Source organism: Mercenaria mercenaria, chromosome 15 (assembly GCF_021730395.1).
Source record: "Mercenaria mercenaria strain notata chromosome 15, MADL_Memer_1, whole genome shotgun sequence".
NCBI lineage: Eukaryota > Metazoa > Mollusca > Bivalvia > Venerida > Veneridae > Mercenaria > Mercenaria mercenaria.
The window spans coordinates 53,945,496-53,964,425 of record NC_069375.1 but is presented as its reverse complement, the minus strand read 5'-3'; the positions used below and the strand labels follow the sequence as shown (position 1 = coordinate 53,964,425).

At 34.7% G+C, this 18,930-nt stretch overlaps 1 protein-coding gene and 1 long non-coding RNA gene across 2 annotated transcripts in view; both read right to left on the bottom strand.

Moving 5' to 3' along the window:
• LOC123564600 (whirlin-like) overlaps positions 1-18,901 on the bottom strand; it is a 49,684-nt gene extending 30,783 nt beyond the window's left edge. The window contains exons 1-10 of the mRNA XM_053525295.1: positions 18,720-18,901; positions 16,658-17,436; positions 14,457-14,663; positions 13,656-13,781; positions 13,374-13,507; positions 12,661-12,732; positions 10,344-10,380; positions 2,272-2,478; positions 1,772-1,852; positions 1,012-1,134 (exon numbers count right to left, since the gene is read on the bottom strand). Of these exons, the coding sequence (XP_053381270.1) occupies positions 1,012-1,134; positions 1,772-1,852; positions 2,272-2,478; positions 10,344-10,380; positions 12,661-12,732; positions 13,374-13,507; positions 13,656-13,781; positions 14,457-14,663; positions 16,658-17,416 (1,746 nt within the window). The 5' untranslated portion in view covers positions 17,417-17,436; positions 18,720-18,901. The remainder of the gene's footprint in view (positions 1-1,011; positions 1,135-1,771; positions 1,853-2,271; positions 2,479-10,343; positions 10,381-12,660; positions 12,733-13,373; positions 13,508-13,655; positions 13,782-14,456; positions 14,664-16,657; positions 17,437-18,719) is intronic.
• LOC128549087 (uncharacterized) lies at positions 4,641-8,260 on the bottom strand. The gene is made up of 5 exons (XR_008367466.1): positions 7,541-8,260; positions 6,986-7,082; positions 6,353-6,451; positions 5,845-5,929; positions 4,641-5,286 (listed from the first exon to the last, which is right to left on the bottom strand). It is a non-coding gene; the product is annotated as an uncharacterized LOC128549087 (long non-coding RNA).
• Positions 18,902-18,930: the final 29 nt, after the last annotated feature.

The window sequence follows — 18,930 nt, the reverse complement described above, 5'->3', positions numbered from 1 at the left end:
ACTCAATGTGTTGTCAAAAAGATGAACTGGTCACAAATACATGTGCTCAATTTGCTAACAGATATACAAACCATTCACTCATATAGAAGCCCAATGTGCTGTGAAAAAGACAAATTGGTCACAAATTTCATAAATACGATTTCTCACAGCGCGAATTCTAGTTTGCGTTAACAAATAGTATTTTCTAGACTAGCTGCCGGAGCACGAAACGTTTGTTGCACCAAAAAATGTACACATACAGTATCATGACAGTAGCTTCAAAAATATGAAAATATCTTTAAAAACGATGGATGCTGCCTGAATTGCATATTTGTCAGTGGATGTATAGCTAAGAATTTATACTTAGTAGGTCTCTAGTCTAGGTACCTACACAGCAAGTCTTGAGATCGTAGGTCAAAGCAATACTCCAAACAAAGTTGTCATTCTTGTATCTGACCTTTGACCTATAAGTGTGACCTTGACCTTAAACCTAGGGACCTGGTTCTTGTGCATAACACTTTGTCTTATGGTGGTGAACATTTGTGCCATGTTACATCAAAATCCCTCCATGCATGAAGAAGAAATGTTCTGGACAAAGTTTGTGGATGCCGCCCACCTGCCAACCAAAGGTGTTCCCATATGTGCCGTTTTTCAGACGGGCGTACAAAAAAGGAACAACCACTGATTCTGTAAATTAGCATTAAGATATGTCTTGTACTTTTCTTTACTTTACATTGCAAATAGTTATAGGTACATGTATATCATTCGTAACCTTTATACTGTAACAAGAAAATGTAATTTTAATATAGTTTGTGTTAGGTCTTGTGCATAATGCAATGTCTTTGTGTGAACTTGATCTCAGATTGCATATTTTACTGTTTGAAGCAGTCATCAATTCCAGCATATAACTTGGTGTCATTAAAAACTAGTACTGCTGTGTGTATTTACATCTGTCAAGGAAAAATAACCTGTAAATTAGCAAAACATTTTGACAAAACTGTATATGCACAAGTAATAAAAGTATAACAATACCTTGTAAGTGTGATGTAATCTATCTGATATAACATGAGAAGGTCCATCCAGTGAGTAGGTGCTATAACTTTGAGGACTAAATCCTTGTTGGTGATGCACCCTCAAATCTTGTCTCTGTTGTGCCTGTAGTAACAGTAAATGTAGTTTAAAGATATGTTTGTTCTTGGTTTATAGGTTGGTCTTGCAAAAAAACTAAGTCAACATTTATGTTGTCTTAATTGTCTAATGTTTTCTGTTCATTTCTTTTTCTTGCAATCAGATAAAAATGAAAATTGAAAATATTTATACATGTAATAAAATTCCATAGATTTAAGCACTTCAAAATGTATATTTTACTAAGTGAAGGGCCATAACTGTGAGTGAAATCTCAAGCAAAACAGTAGGTGCGCAACTTCACAAGGGGGAAGAAAGCAGTGTTACTTGCCTTCTCAGCAGTAACATGTCAAGGGAGAGCTGGGAAAGCAAGCAGCATAACCTATCAACACTGCAGTAACATTGCCAATTCAAGGGAGAGTGACATATCAATGAAGAGACAGGAAAGCAAGTAGTGTTACCTATCCATGCTGCAGTAACATGCCAATTCAAGGGAGAGTGACATATCAATGAGGAGACTGGAAAACAAGTAGTGTTACCTGTCCATGCTGCAGTAACATGCCTGTTCAAGGGAGAGTGACATGTCAATGAAGAGACAGGAAAGCAAGTAGTGTTACCTGTCCATTCTGAAGTAACATTCCAAGAGTGAGAAAACAAGCTGTTTTACCTGTCTACGCTGCAGTAACATGTCAAACTTGTCCAGGTCCCTGCCTTGTACCCAGCTCCGTATCTCTTTCATCAGGCTCATCTATCAATATATATATGTATATGTACTGTAGAACTTTAAATCATTACTCAGCCTTGTTGACATTAAAGTTGTTAATAAGAACAGTCGGATTTAATGGTGTTCAGCCTTTATTCATCAACTGCTTCTGAAACACTAATGCTACAAAATAGGACCTTTTTTCTACATTTGTTGCTTGATATTTTTGTAAAGCTTGTACAGCTCTTCCACTTGGATAACTAAATTACATTTTGGAGTAAGATAATTGTAAAATTTAAAGAAAATAAATTTACGTGGGCTAAAATTCAAAACAGGAAGTCATCTTTAATCATACAATTGAAATAAAATATCTTCCGACTCCGATTTTCAAAGACCATTAACATGATGTAAAAGCTAAATATCTTTCTTGCGAGTTTATTTTTGGAAAAAGTACTCTAACTCACTTTAGCTTTAGTATTAAGTAGTTCAAATGAAGCCATTGCAAGTCCATCTACAGTGATAAAACCTGCTTGATATTCACTGAGGTAATATCGTAGAGTCCCTTGCTCCGTATCATTCAACAACTGAAGTGCCTGCTTCTCAATTACATCCCATTTTGTACTGATTGCAGTGTTATACATCAGCTGAGAGCCAATACCCTTTCTGAATACCTGTAAAAATATAAGTAAGTGCAGCTGAGAGCCATCATCAATCCTAAATAGGCTGTTTTGTAAACCTAAAGTAAATACTGCTGAGAGCCAAAACTTCTCCCAAATGCACATTTCTGTAAACATTTATAAAAATATAGGTGACAGCCAATACCTTTTCTAAACACACCGGCTTAGCTCAGTAGGTAGAGTGTCGGTCTAGGATCACGAGGTCGCGAGTTCGATCCTCGGGCGGGGCGTATGTTCTCCGTGACTATTTGATAAACCATATTGTGTCTGAAATCATTAGTCCTCCACCTCTGATTCATGTGGGGAAGTTGGCAGTTACTTGCGGAGAACAGGTTTGTACTGGTACAGAATCCAGGAACACTGGTTAGGTTAACTGCCTGCTGTTACATGACTGAAATACTGTTGAAAAATGGCGTTAAACCCAAAACAAACAAAACATAAACACACAGTTCTATTAACATACAAGTAAAAAAAAGCTGAATATAAAGTTCACAAAAAACACAAGGTAACAAGAGTGCCAGAATCAGTAGGCACAGTACCTAATTTAAAGAAGATATACAAATGGAATAAAAATGTGTATATTGTTATATATCATCTAATTGCATGATACAACAACTGTTGTTTTCAATGTTCTGTCATCAGTAATGAAATAATGTTGAAAAGATGATCAACAACAAATAGTCCTACCTGTGTAAAGGGAAGGTAACTGTGCAACTAAATATTGGTTACTTAAGACAGTACTAGTTATCTCCCTTATCAATTTGCATATAAAGTGTCAGAACTGACCCTAAATTGACCTATGGTCTGTTTCATCTAGCAATGGAAGAAAACACTGATGTTCTGAAATATTTATTTAATTCTGTTTATATGAAATATAATGATTTATTAATGTTTTATGAAAATAATACAAGTATCTTAATGAAAGTGATAAGTATGTGGTATTGCACTTTAGACATTTTCATGAGATAAAGAACATAGCTACAATTCATTAAAAACATAAGATCATCAAAAATAAGCCAACCAATTTCTAGGAAAAGGCTATTTCATAGTAACAGAGAAAATAAAAAAAGTACCGGAAAAGAGGTCAAATGTTGTCTTATAGTACTACTTCTTAATGTCTGAATAATGCCAGTTCAAATTAAAATACATTTTTGGAAAATTTTATGAAAGTTTAAGGAAGGGTGCTAAAGACCAGTAGCCCGTAATGTGATATAAAATATGAAATACAAAACGTTTGACTAGTGCAGTGGTGACATCACTTTAGAGTTTCTAAAGTAACCATGCCACTATCAAAGTTGACAGGGAACTTAGGGAAATTAACCTGCAAACTTTCGTGAAGACTAATCAATAATATATTGTCCAGACAAACTAATCAGGACAGGCACAGGCACACCATTTGGACAGCTAAGTCTTCATTTCCGCAAAGTGGCACAACAAAAAGTAATGACAATATAAAATACTGAAAGCGTACACATGACAAGTACTAAACGGCCAACATTTCTGAGTCATAGAATTTTCTGGTCTTATGATGCTTAATGAGGTAACATGTTACACAAAATATTGCTATGGTAAGAAAAGGGCAATAATTATGTAAAAAAACAAATGCAGTTATGGAACTAGTGTATTTAATGTCAAATTATTACAGTTTGCAATTGTAAGAAGTTTGATATATTTTTCATTAACAAAGTGGAGGGTGTTTTAAGTATTTTTATGACAAAACATGTCTACCACCTATGCATACCTTTAGTTTTGGCGGCTATTGTGTGCAGCAAAATGGAAAGTGCCGGTGAAATGCAAAAATATACTTGATACTGATCACTCCTGTGAAGTTTCATCAAAATCTGTTATGTAGGTCTGACCTATGAAAGCCGACAAGATTTTTCTATTTTTAGCTCTAGCTGCAATTTAGTGCAGCGAAACGAAACATGCAAGCGCTATGCACATCACTATGCTTGGTACTGATCAGTCCTGTGAAGTTTCATCAAAATCTGGCCAGCAGCTCGTCCTCTTAAAGCCGGACAGGCTTAATGCGAACAGATGAGAAGGCATAAACACATAAACAATACCTCTGCCCACCTTTAGATGAGACATAATTCTGAGATAAAACCTTACATACAGCACTTTACAAAATCAGGATGCTAAAAAATGATGTGCAATACCTCTACCTATTCTTCAGTGAAACTAAAAAGGACAAAACACAAGTAATATGGAGGAGTTATGGGCCATGACACGTACGATAAACAAATGTTTTAAGACTGAAGAAAATGCATTGACCAGTTCAAAAATTTACATTAGTGTTTTAGTTCAATATAAACTTTGTCATACTAAAATGATATTGCAATTACAATGACCAATCACTTTTTAGATTGATGAAGGAGAAAAACAATTTATGCCAACTTTAAACTCACAACTTTAAAAGCGGAAATTATCAAACGTTTTACTGTGGTATTTCATGAAATTAAATTTTGTCACCATACAAATAATTAATGATTTTAATAATACTGATCATTATGATCTTAAGTTTGATTTGTGAACATACTGAGCTAAACTGAGACAAAAAAGTACTGATACACTGCACGACACAGTATTTTGAAAATTATATCAGTGTAATGTCTACACATTCTCAGAGTTTCTGAATCACATTTACAGGACTTGCTGCTCTCTACATGTGTGTCCTATAATAAGAGCAAATATGTAACAAAATTGATTCAGTAGGCTCCTCTATACTAAACTGTGCAAGCTGCAGACACTGATCTTGAACGACAGCTGAACGGTTACACTGAAGATTTCACAGGTACATATCTGAAGAAAGAAATGCATAATGTAGTAACTCTGTATTCGAGGTGTCTGCAGCTCTTTGATATTCAAAATGTGTATATTTCTGAATATAAGGTAGAAAAAAAGTGTTACTGGATTAATAAAACTTCAAATTATCTTATGCATAAGACCCATTTTAGTAGATATCAAGATGCCAATAGTGACCCTAAGTCACTAACTTGACCTTACTATTTGACCTAAAATGTATGTATGATACACTTTGTATTTTGGAATATTACGATTACAGGCTATATTTTATTCTCTATCTTAAATTCTTTTAAAGCTTATAACAATAGAATTGTGTTTAGCTTTTGAATTAATTTCTGGAGAAAAATGTAAGATATTTGGAAAGATAAATTCATAAGTCTGTAATTATTTGGTACTGTATCATTTCTTATTGTAAGTGTATAGTTTATATTATATATTATCATACTTTATCCTTGGTCTCATGTGAAACAAACTGTACACAAGCCTCTTGAAGTGATATATACCAAATCAATAACTGAATTACATGGTAACTCTTTGAATATTGTAAACAATTACCTGAAGGTATCAATATCTGTGTTTAAATAAGTCATACACATCAACACTGGCATTATCATCATATGAATCCATAGAACATTTTACACTGAAATAAAGAAACAACTTTCTACACATTTTGTGCTTCCATTTTGTAATACTGAAAAATACAGACTTTACATTAAATTAGGACTCTAATCCATTGAAAACACCAAGTGACAGATATCAAGAAAACATTGAATTAAAAAGATATTCAAACAAAATGGTTATTGCTATAGTGTGTTTAAAAACTTTGAAACATGGTTAGTGGCTGACAATTGTAGTTCTTTTATCCCTGTATTATCTGAAAGGCTAGGAGTTAAGAAGTCTGAATAGATATCTTAACCTAAGTCAAAATTTCTTGATTCAAAATGGTTGGCTGTACCTACCTTCATGAAACTTCATAAAATCATTTTAATTACATTTACAATGTGTATCTGTTAAATGTTTAGGGGAATGTAATTTTAATAACTGGCATTTATGATTATATTACCTTTGACATGTTAAACTTGTTAAAGAGTATCATCTGCACATCATTGTACCATCAGACCATCTTTCACTTCTGTCAACCTCACTGGACATGTTGGACACCCTGAAATATATAAATGATAAAATCTGTGAAAAGACTCAACATGCAAAAAGCATAACACCATTTTTTATAAAGTCACCTTAACACCTTGATCTTAAAAAATATTATTATTTCAAATTATCATTGTCCATTAACCTATAATGTATCCCAACCATAATCATTATATGACTCCTTATATAATTTACCAGTTCATAGCTTAGAATAGCTTCCAGTCTAAATCCATTAGTTGAAGAAAAACAAATTATGAAAGTTTATTTATGGTGTCATTTAAAAGAATGACCTGCCTGTTAATTGTCAACTGATTGCTCTTTTTAATATTGATAGACAAACCATTCAATAATTGCATTTTATTAAATGCTGTCTAATATGTATATATATCAACTGTCAATAGTTTTATAAGTGTTAATTACAATAATTAGATGTCACTGACTTGTATACTCTCAACATCATAAACAGAGATAAAACTACATGTAAATTGTAAAACATTGTATGAGATACCATACCATCCTGAATAAATTGCCTTTAAAAAGAAATTACATAGAAGTATTATCCAAGTGTTTTGACTGCCCCAGCTCTATCTAACTTTTAAAGCTTCTGCAGCCACTATGTGTCATCTGTTTGCTTGTACTTCTGTCTGAAATAAGGCAATTATAATCATTCAATAACTTAAAATAAATATAGTATGTTATTCTTTTCCTACAATTTGCAACAGTTTATTTTGAAAATTCATTTTATCTAAATTTAATTCTGTTCTGACTACAGCTAAAATACATAGAACAGACTATAAGCTATTATAAGGTCAAAGGTCACTCTAAAAGGAAAAATCGGTAAACTTAGGCCTAGTTAATCACAGATGCTTTAAATAAGCTGTCATTTCACACAATAATTTGCTATAGGATGATGTATCTACAAACAAAAAACAAGAAAAAACAAATTAATAGAAAGAACATTTTTGGGCAATTTAAAAAGCGACAATGAAAGTGAAAGTAGAAAGTCAATATTTGCTTATCGACTTTTCTTTCATAATTTCCATTTAAAGCGTAACTATTTACTCTCATACTGTATTGAATAATCCATAAAGATTATACTTACCGTTTAAATGCATGAAAAATCCTCGTGGTACCCGTAAACTTATAATTTGTTGAGGCTGAACACCACTAAATCCAGCTGTTCTTTATTTCATATAAAATCCACTCACTTCATAACGGTGTTTCGACATTTTCTAGCATATCAGATTTTCAGAGACTTATATTCCCATAAAGAGCTAGATCGCTACTTTAGAAAAACAAAAAGAAAAGGGGGTGTTAACTTTTATATAAGAAAACTACAGTTTGTTAAATACAACCCGCTGAATTTACTACTTTTCGCTTCTTTCAATTTCTCTTTTCGTGACATTAAATTCTTACGCCGCCATTTTTATCTAGCATGCGATAGGAACATGCCGATTTCATTACAATGCAAAGTGATACATACTGAAACGCGGTAGGGTAAAAGTAAGCACATTGCTGCCGAGAAAATGCACTAGGAAAGGAAAAAAGATTAGTACTATTTATATTTGGACTACTTGTGACTAGACCTGCGGAGGCTTACATTCTATTTGGTAGTGATCAGCCTATAAGAGAAAATTTTTGTCTGATTTTTCCATGAATTTGCATTCATTCTCAAGGTACACCTATTTCACAATGATTCTGCTTTGTTTTGGTGCAAAATATTGAGAAAATGTAGAGAAATAACCATTCATTACAGGTCACCCCCATCCCCAAAAATATGCAAAATTTAGCCCTGTGCAAGCAATATTTCAATTAATTTTACCTTATTTGTGGAATTTACATTTACCATCCATTTAATCGTTACGATGTTTGTCATTTTCATTCAGAAACATGCTAATTTCAATATTATTTAGACAAATGAAGTGCTAAAATGCGAGAAAAGACATTTACTAGGTCCTAAAACGAACCAAAATAGTGCCACCTGGTCGAAAATTCGATCTAAATTCCAAAAACACAAGAAATTTAAGCGTTTTCAGCCATTTGTTACCGTTTTACATCATAAAGAATAGATTAATGGCATTTCCATTCATTTTCGAGGGCTTTCAGAAAATAACATGTATTGCCCCTTATAGGCTGAACACCACTAAATCCAGCTGTTCTTTATTTCATATAAAATCCACTCACTTCATAACGGTGTTTCGACATTTTCTAGCATATCAGATTTTCAGAGACTTATATTCCCATAAAGAGCTAGATCGCTACTTTAGAAAAACAAAAAGAAAAGGGGGTGTTAACTTTTATATAAGAAAACTACAGTTCGTTAAATACAACCCGCTGAATTTACTACTTTTCGCTTCTTTCAATTTCTCTTTTCGTGACATTAAATTCTTACGCCGCCATTTTTATCTAGCATGCGATAGGAACATGCCGATTTCATTACAATGCAAAGTGATACATACTGAAACGCGGTAGGGTAAAAGTAAGCACATTGCTGCCGAGAAAATGCACTAGGAAAGGAAAAAAGATTAGTACTATTTATATTTGGACTACTTGTGACTAGACCTGCGGAGGCTTACATTCTATTTGGTAGTGATCAGCCTTGATAACCTCTCAGTTTTCGGCCGTTTTCACGTGAAAACACGAAACCGGTGTTGACATAAATGTTCTACTTCCGGCGGTATTCGATTGCGTAAATCGGCTCTAGTACTATGTCTACAGAATGTCACAATATACGCCCGTCACAGCAAATTTCTTTACTCTAGCACCTGTATTTGCAAATGGAATTTTAATTTTGTGGTTGTTTAGTAATCATTGTAAGTCATTTGTTTTTCTAAGTCCACAAAAAAATTCCTTACCAGGTAGAGATACCTTAAGATACACCTAAAATTTGAAAGTAACATCCATGTTGTACCACAGAAAAGTGGTCTTGTTTTTTCCCTACGGTCAATTATAAAAAAGTTACAATATAAGTTATTTATGTAACAACTAAGGGAAGATAATCTTAAAAAAAAAAAAAAAAAAAAAAATCCCCAAAAAAATTGTAAGTCCACATAAAAATCTTTACCAGGCAGAGATTAGTCAAAATACACCTCATAATTGGATGTAGCATGCATGTTGTACTACAGAAAAAGGTCTCAATTTTTCCCTACGACTAGTAATGAAAAATATAGTTACAATATAAGCTATTTATAGTAACAACAAAGGGAAGTAATTCTAAAGAAGGGAATTGTGCATGACACTTTGTCTCATGATGGTATATAATTGTGCCAAGTTACATCAAAATCCCTCCATGCATGAAGAAGAAATGCTTTGGACAAAGTCATTATTGTATCTGACCTTTGGCCTCTAAGTGTGACCTTGACCTTAGACCTAGGGACCTGGTTTCTGGATACATTTCATACAAACTTACAGTGTATTTTTGGCTAAGTCAAGGGCCATAACCCTGGTCCTGCAACATGAAATCCCAAACAAAACCCTATGGCCCAAGGTCACATGCTAAAATACTTCTATATGGTTTCATGACTCTAGTCCTATACCTTTTGAGACATGTATATCTTATATCAAGTTAAGGGTCTGGTTTGGCGTAAAGAAATTGCAAACAAAACCCCAGGTGCACCACTTCATATGATGCTTTTAATATATGTATAATGTATAATCATTATTTAGATATATGCTGTTTTGCCTGCAAGGCCATAACTCTTGTTTTACTGAATGAAAACTGAAATAAAACCCCAGGTGCACAACTTCACATGCTGAATAACAATCCTATGAGGTTTCATGAGTTTAGGTAAAATAATTTTTGAGATCTGCATGACACAAATTCGGATAACACATGAACAAGGGTAACTCTAAGTGCTCCCACCTGAAATTTTTGAGGTACAAAATGTAATATTTGAAGAAAATACCTTTGAACTGGACTGTGTTACTGAACTGTCAGTTGACCTGTAAAAGATATAAGTTTATATGATGGCAATTTAGAATGAAAAATATGAAAGACTTGCAGGTACATATAAAATTACAAACAAGAGCTATCACTAAAGGTGATGAATGTACCCCCCGCATGCACTGACACAGTACATTGCAATTTGACGCACACAAGATTGCATAATTATGTGGACTGTATGTATATAGACTGTATGTATACAGTATAGTAACAAAAAACAAAGTCCCATAACTATGCAGAATATTTATCTAAAAGAATGTAACATGCACCATGCACAACTAGGGTGGGTACTGATCACTTGTGTGAAGTTTCATTAAATTGTGTATAAGGGTTTGGTAGATTAGGCACGCACAAGATTGCATATGCAGACTGTATGTACATAGTATGTTAACAAGAAACAAAGTCCCATAACTCTGCAATTTTTGTCGCTGAAAGAACCTAACATGCCCCATGCACAACTACTGTTGTTACTGATCACTTGTGTGAAGTTTCATTAAATTGTGTCAAGGGGATGAGGAGAGATGGTGCGCACAAGATTGTGTCTATGTATATAGTATAGTAACAAAAAAACAAAGTGCCATAACTCTGCAAATTTTTTTTCTGAAAGAACCTAACATGCCCCATGCACAACTACTGTTGTTACTGATCACTTGTGTGAAGTTTCATTAAATTGTGTCAAGGGGATGAGGAGAGATGGTGCGCACAAGATTGTGTCTATGTATATAGTATAGTAACAAAAAACAAAGTCCCATAACTCTGCAAAATTTTTTTCTAAAAGAACCTAACATGCCCCATGCACAACTACTGTTGGTACTGATCACTTGTGTGAAGTTTCATTAAATTGTGTCAAGGGGATGAGGAGAGATGGTGCGCACAAGATTGTGTCTATGTATATAGTATAGTAACAAAAAAACAAAGTGCCATAACTCTGCAAATTTTTTTTCTGAAAGAACCTAACATGCCCCATGCACAACTACTGTTGTTACTGATCACTTGTGTGAAGTTTCATTAAATTGTGTCAAGGGGATGAGGAGAGATGGGGCGCACAAGATTGTGTCTATGTATATAGTATAGTAACAAAAAAACAAAGTCCCATAACTCTGCAAATTTTTTTTCTAAAAGAACCTAACATGCCCCATGCACAACTACTGTTGATACTGATCACTTGTGTGAAGTTTCATTAAATTGTGTCGAGGGGATGAGGAGAGATGGTGCGCACAAGATTGTGTCTATGTATATAGTATAGTAACAAAACAACAAAGTCCCATAACTCTGCAATTTTTTTTTCTAAAAGAACCTAACATGCCCCATGCACAACTACTGTTGGTACTGATCACTTGTGTGAAGTTTCATTAAATTCTGTCAAGGGGATAAGGAGAGATGGTGCACACAAGATTGCGTCTACGGACAGACGGACAGATGGACAGACAGACAGACAGACAACCTGAAACCAGTATACCCCCCCTTACAACTTTGTTGTCGGGGGGTACAATAATTAGTGTTCATCTTTAAGTTTGAAAGTCAGGTATCTGTGACCTTGACCCACATGTCACTGATCCCAGAATGAATAGTATCTTACACAAGTAGAACATACATTTGTAATCATTAATATTTGTGATATCTGAAAGCCATAGATGTTACACTTTATGCCTTACAGTCAGGACACAATTTTCAGTCTCTGAGTCAGTGTGAACTTGACCTTTGATCGACTGACCCCGAAAATAATAGAGAACTGCCTCATGCAGTGCTCAGTCATCTTGTCAAGTTTGGAAGATATAGCTATTATACTTTGTGACTTTAAGTCGAGAAACAGAAAATATTGACAGACAGATGGAAGACGCCATCAATAATAAATCCATTCAAATTGGACATAACCTGTAGGAAAACTCTTTTAATGTATTGATACACTTAAGTTTATCTTCTTCAATAATGAGCTTCTGTGTCCTCTTAAAAGCTACATATTAAATCTAGTTTTTACAATGACTGATTTGTGCCATTTGTTACGTTGTTTTGTTGCACCATGACCCTGGCTAACACTGCCCATATAAATGCCATCATTGTGCCCACTGGAAGGTCTCCGCACCAAATATTGCTAATGTGACCCATTGGACATTTCTCTGAAGGGAGCCATACCAGTGTTTGTTTATATGATAGGAAGGTTGATTGGCTGCCATTACAATATATGTCATTGTGCTACTATGACAGAATGATGGAATGGCACATTTCAGTGACCATAAGATACAGTGTTTACTGTGTCCTCTTTTCATGTTTTTACTTACTGACTTTCTGTCCTGTGTCTGTATTTTCTCTGCTGGTTTTTACTCATCCAACTAGTTTGGTCAATCTTTGTTCTGAAAGGAAAATTTTCTTGTATGTATATATGTATGTATTTGGAAAAATTTCAGTTCTGCCTACATCTTATATTCCACTTGCCACAGAGAATCTCAAACGCAGCTGAATGTTCCTGTGTTTAGGAATGCTTTAGAGATTGAACTGAAACTGTTTTAAAGTTGAACGTTATTGTGACCTATGACCTACTGACCTTAAATCATACTGGGTCTCCTACAGGCAATCCCTTGTTGAAAACTTTAATCTGCATTCCTTTGAATTTTGACAATTTTATCCACCCCGCCCCTCCCAAAAAACAAAACAATTACATTCATATACCTAGCAATTATCCTAGGAAGTGTTATGACTATAGTTTAACAGTAATTAACTGGAAACCAATCTGTCTATCAACTAACATGAGCAGATAAATATACAAATGTATCTCCATCATGTCTGCAGAGAAACTGCATTTATCTTTATGGTGACCTTCAACAGACTTTTGTAACCTATGTAGTACTGACACTGGACAGTGTAAGAATGTAGAATATGAATATTTGTGACAAATGGTTAGACACATGGACTGACCAAATGGACAAAAAAAATCTTATATCTGTTGTAGGATGAAATTCATGATATATTCAATCAATAAAACAAAAATGAAAACCTTGCATATGGCAATTTTCCAACATCTTTTGTTGTAAACATGAGGTATTTTGATGTCTTCAGAACGTGCACAGCCTCGGGGTGTGTTATATCTAGAAAACTTCTACCATTTACATCCAAAATCTGGTCTCCAATCTGACAAAACAAAAATGATAGAGTTATATAATGCCGTACGATACCAAGTACCTTATTATCTATACATTTTGTATTGGAAGAAATTTTACAATGTTCAAATTTCAGAAAGAAAGTTTCATAGTTCTTTCAACAAAACACCGACACATACCTTCATGCCAGCTTGTTCAGCAAGTGAGTGTGGATCTACTCCTGAGATGTATATTCCAAGACCAAATTCCCGTCCTCCCCGAATCATCAGCCCAAGACTCTCACCAGTCGCAACTGTTATATTGATCTGTATTGTAAAAGATTTATTGAGACAAATCATAATACCATACTTCTCTCACTCTATGTGATTTCCTAGTGATGTTTGTTTTCTGGACATGATATAAAGCTGTGAGATTATCTAATTTCTAGGACATAGACAAATCTCATTGAATTCATACATGGAATTTACTTCTTTTAGTGGCCCCATTGAAGCCCCTTAGAAAAATAAATTTTATATCATTACTTTGCAGTGGTCATTTTTTAGCTGAAGTTTCCAGGTTCTAAGATCACAATACGAACTTCTTGGCTCTGCAACAAGTCAGAGAGATCAACATACTGTTTCCTGGATCCACAATGACAATACTGGTTTCCTGGCTCTACAGAAAGTCAGAGTGATCACAAATAACTATTTTCAGCAAGTAAGAGTGATTATTATACACATTTCCTGGCTTTACAAGTTAGAGTAATCACAATACCAGTTTTCTTACAAATCAGAAGGATCACCATATGAGTTTTCTTGCTCTAAAGTAAGTCTGAGTGAACATATAACCAAATTCCTGGCTCTGCAATATGTCAAAGTGATCACAATATCTGCTTCCTGACCCCAAAACAAGTGAGTGATCACAAAACCAGTTTCCTAGACTGTCTGACCACACATAGAATACTGATACAGCACAACATAAAGTAGTGAAAGCAGACAAACCTTCCTTTCGTCCGGTCCTGTAAGGAGAGAAAATCCTGATCTTCTACCAACAGAATCAACTTGTCCAAGTTGTTCCAACTCTGGAGGTGGCGATACAGCCCGACCGGAACCATTCACCCATTTATACATCTGGTGTACCGTAAATGATCCTGGGATACGACCAACACGAGAAATCACCATATCAAGTTTATCACAGGATCGGATGATCTACAAAAGAAATTGTATAAAACAGTAACTGTTACTACATTGAAATAGATATCAGTAATAACTTTTTCATGAAACACATACTTAATGTTTGCCATCCAAACAAACATTACTCAAAAATTACCATATAGGGGCCACAACTCAGCTAACAATACTCAGACACACAAAAGAGATATACAACTAGATTTAATACCAATCCTTCCTGTTTACTGAAATCCAACAAAGGGCTATGGAGATAAAGCACAGACAAGCTATATGCGGACAGAAGGATAGATTAAGATGAGATACTGATAAGATAAATGTGGACATACAGACAGATTGAGATGAAGCACAGGCAAGCTAAATGTGGACATACAGATAGATTGAGATCAGACAACAGACAAGCTATATGCGGACAGACAGACAGATAAGGCACAGATAAGATAAATGTGAATAGACAGGCTGCCAGATGATGCAAAAACAAACTAAATGAGGACAGACTGACAGATGAAGCACAGGCAAGCTAGATGTGGACAAACAGATAAATTGAGATCAGACAACAGACAAGCTATATGCGGACAGACAGACAGATAAGGCACAGATAAGATAAATGTGAATAGACAGGCTGCTAGATGATGCAAAAATAAACTAAATGAGGACAGACTGACAGATGAAGCACAGGCAAGCTAGATGTGGACAGACAGACAGATGAGGCCCAGACAAGCTAAATTAGGAAAGACTGACAGATGAAGCCCAAGCAAGCTTGATGTTGACAGACAGGCTGATTAAGAAACAAGCTAAATGTAGGCAGACAAACAGATGAAGCACAGACAAGCTTAATGTGGACAAAGTGACAGATGAAGCACAAACATGTTCAATGTATACAGACAGACAGATGAAGCACAGACAAGCTAGATGTTGACATATTTACAGAGGAAGTCAAACAAGCTAAGTAGTAAATGTGGACAGACAGACAGACAGACAGACAAAGCAGAGACAAGCTAAATATGGACAGACAGATGAATCAAAGATGTGCTAGATATGGACAGACAAGCAGATGAAGCAGAGACAAGTTAGATGTGGACAAATAGATGAAGCACAGACATACCAGATGTAGAAAGACAGACAGATGAAGCACATACAAGCTAGATATGGACAAACAGATGAAGCACAGATATGCTAGATAAGATGAAGCATTAATATGTTAAATGTGGACTAATTGAAAGAAGGAGCACAGACAAGCTAGATGTGGACAAACAGATGAAGCTCAGATATGCTAGATAAGGACAGACTGATAGATGAAGCACATACAAGCTAGATGTGAACAGATTGACAGATGAAGCCCAGGCAAGTTATATGTGAACAGACTGACAGATGAAGCCCAGACAAGTTATATGTGGACAGACTGACAGATGAAACACAGATAAGATAAATAAGGAAAGACAGACAGACAGACATATAGAACACAGATAAGATAAATAAGGAAAGACAGACAGACAGGTGAGGCACAGACAAGATATATAAGGAAAGACAAACAGACAGATGAAACACAGATAAGATAAATAAGGAAAGACAGACAGATAGGTGAGGCACAGAAAAGATAAATAAGGAAAGACAGACAGACAGGTGAGGCACAGGCAAGATAAATAAGGAAAGACAGACATACATGTGAGGCACAGACAAGATAAATAAGGAAAGACAGACAGACAGACAGACAGGTGAGGCACAGGCAAGATAAATAAGGAAAGACAGACATACATGTGAGGCACAGACAAGATAAATAAGGAAAGACAGACAGACAGGTGAGGCACAGACAAACTAAATGTGAATATACAGATGGCAATGAAATGGAAAGACATAATGAAGATTTTTAAATGTGAATACTCTACTGTACAACTGACACTGACGATGATATTACGTATAATATAATCTAAATGGTATTAGACATTCCAAAGAAGCTTTCAATGGCTTTAAACAAACTAGAAATAAAAAACATTCTACACATAAAGCTTAAATACCTCTGCTGCATCACTGTGTGATATGTTGTTAAAGGAGATGTTATTAACTTCCATCAGCAGATCCCCAGGCATCAGACCTTTTTTCTCTGCCATTCCAGCTTTATCAACCATAGACACATAAATACCAATACCATATTCTGCACCTCCACGAATACTGAACCCAAAACCACCATTACCTCCACCAGACTCTGGTATTTCTATACGCTTTATGTCACTTCCTTTACTTTTAACTGAACCTATTAAATATTTTGAAGTATCAAGAGAATTTTCAGTGTAAGTGTTCTTTGAACTGTCACTCTGATTTTCGTCTTTGTCTTTTCCATTTTTCCGCTTTTTATGTTTTTTACCAGTCAAATGTGATTGTGTACCTGCTGCTGTCAATGGAGGCCTTGATTGTGTAGCTGCAGCTGTCAATGGAGGCCTTGATCTCTGATGTTTCGGTTGTTTAGCAGGCATAGTATCAAACCTTTTACCTTTAACCCTTAAGCAATGTTCAAAGTCATCTACATCTGCTTTAGGTATAACCTTTTTGATCAGTGCAAACAGCTGAGTTTTGGCGGGTGTATCAAGCAGTATCTTGAGGCTTTTTACAAACTTTGCTATGTCTCTGTTCACATGGAAATCATTGAGAATGTCAACAAAGTCTCTTTTTTCTGACATATCAAGATGCATGTTTATGGCATCCTGGAGACGCCTAACACTTGCTGACATAGTCATGTGTGGCCTGTCACTCCTGTCGCTATCTTGTAAACTTGTCATGCTGAAAGCAGGAAGTCTAGCTATAAAATATAATGTACAAGATTAGAATTATTGTTTATACAAACTAGACTCTCTATTATTGTTTAGTGTATTTCAATACTTTCTGAGAGATATGTTATTACTTCTGTTAGGAGAGACACATATCTGTCTCATATACAGTGTCATTATGTGAATATCAAAGAGAAACATTCATGTCTGGCATGTTGTTTTGTGCAGTGTCATTATGTGCATATCAAAGAGAAACATTCATGTCTGGCATGTTGTTTTGTGCAGTGTCATAATGTGAATATCAAAGAGAAACATTCATGTTTGGCATGTTGTTTAATTATGCAGAAATCAAAGAGAAAATACATGTCTGGCATATATACCTACTGGTAAATCAGTGATGGTCAAAATTTTTTATATACAAAAATGTAAACTGAATAAGACAGATTTTTTCTGTCCCTGAATTTTAATGCTTACTAAAATTTTTAGACTTCTTCGACATTCCCCTTGATTAGTTCACAACCATTATATACTATGAAGAGTCACTGGAAAAGAGGCACGTTGTAATTTTATGCACAACACCATAATATTCTGAGTCATAAATAGCAACAAACTAATGTTAAGAATATCATTTTTGAAGTTTAATGTAGGTAACATTTACTATTTTTTGATTTATTAATTTAGAGAATAAAACTATTTTCACTTGAAAATGAATCAAGAAATAGGTACAGAAAAAATCTGAAGCTCAGTATACTAAGGCATCTCTGCATTGAAATGCAGTCACTGATTCTATATAGCTTCTGTGCTCATAGATATTCTTCCAAGATAACAAATTCATCAATTATTTTATAGGAATTTATCAGTGATTAAATACTGGATTTTACTAGAAATATTATAGTACTGGAAATAATGTTTCATCCATTTTACTGTTGCTGTCTCACTGCCTTGTAAATTTGTTATTTTCCCATGGTTTTCCTTTAGTAATTAGAAAAATACTTAAAATTACACCATAGTTGACAGCAGTGAGTATCCTGAAATGATGGGAGAGTACATCTTGCCAGGAAGTAGTTTCTGTACCAAAATTTGTAAAAAAAAAAAAAACCACACAGATTCTACTCTTACAAATAATATCAATCTTTGAAGACACACAGAATGTTTATTTTACCAGCGGCTGAGCCTATAAATAATTTTTGCATCATGTGTTATTGATTAGATCTGGTATCGATTGGACGCTGGATAAAATATCTTAAAAGACTGACATCATCAAATACACCAACAGGTACATATATAAGGCTATTGTAATATCAGCTATACTCACCACGATTTGTTCCTATGTCCCAATAATATTCTACATGAACTAGGAAAGAAAGTAAACACAGTCAATCGTTTTACCAAAACTACATCTTCTCTTCCTATTGTTATGAAAGTGAAGAAGTCGATTCTTCTTTTTATTGAAAATCGAAGTCTTAAATTAATTATTCAGTGGCGAGTGTCCACCTTGATTACGTCCCTTCCTTTAATGGTACGAG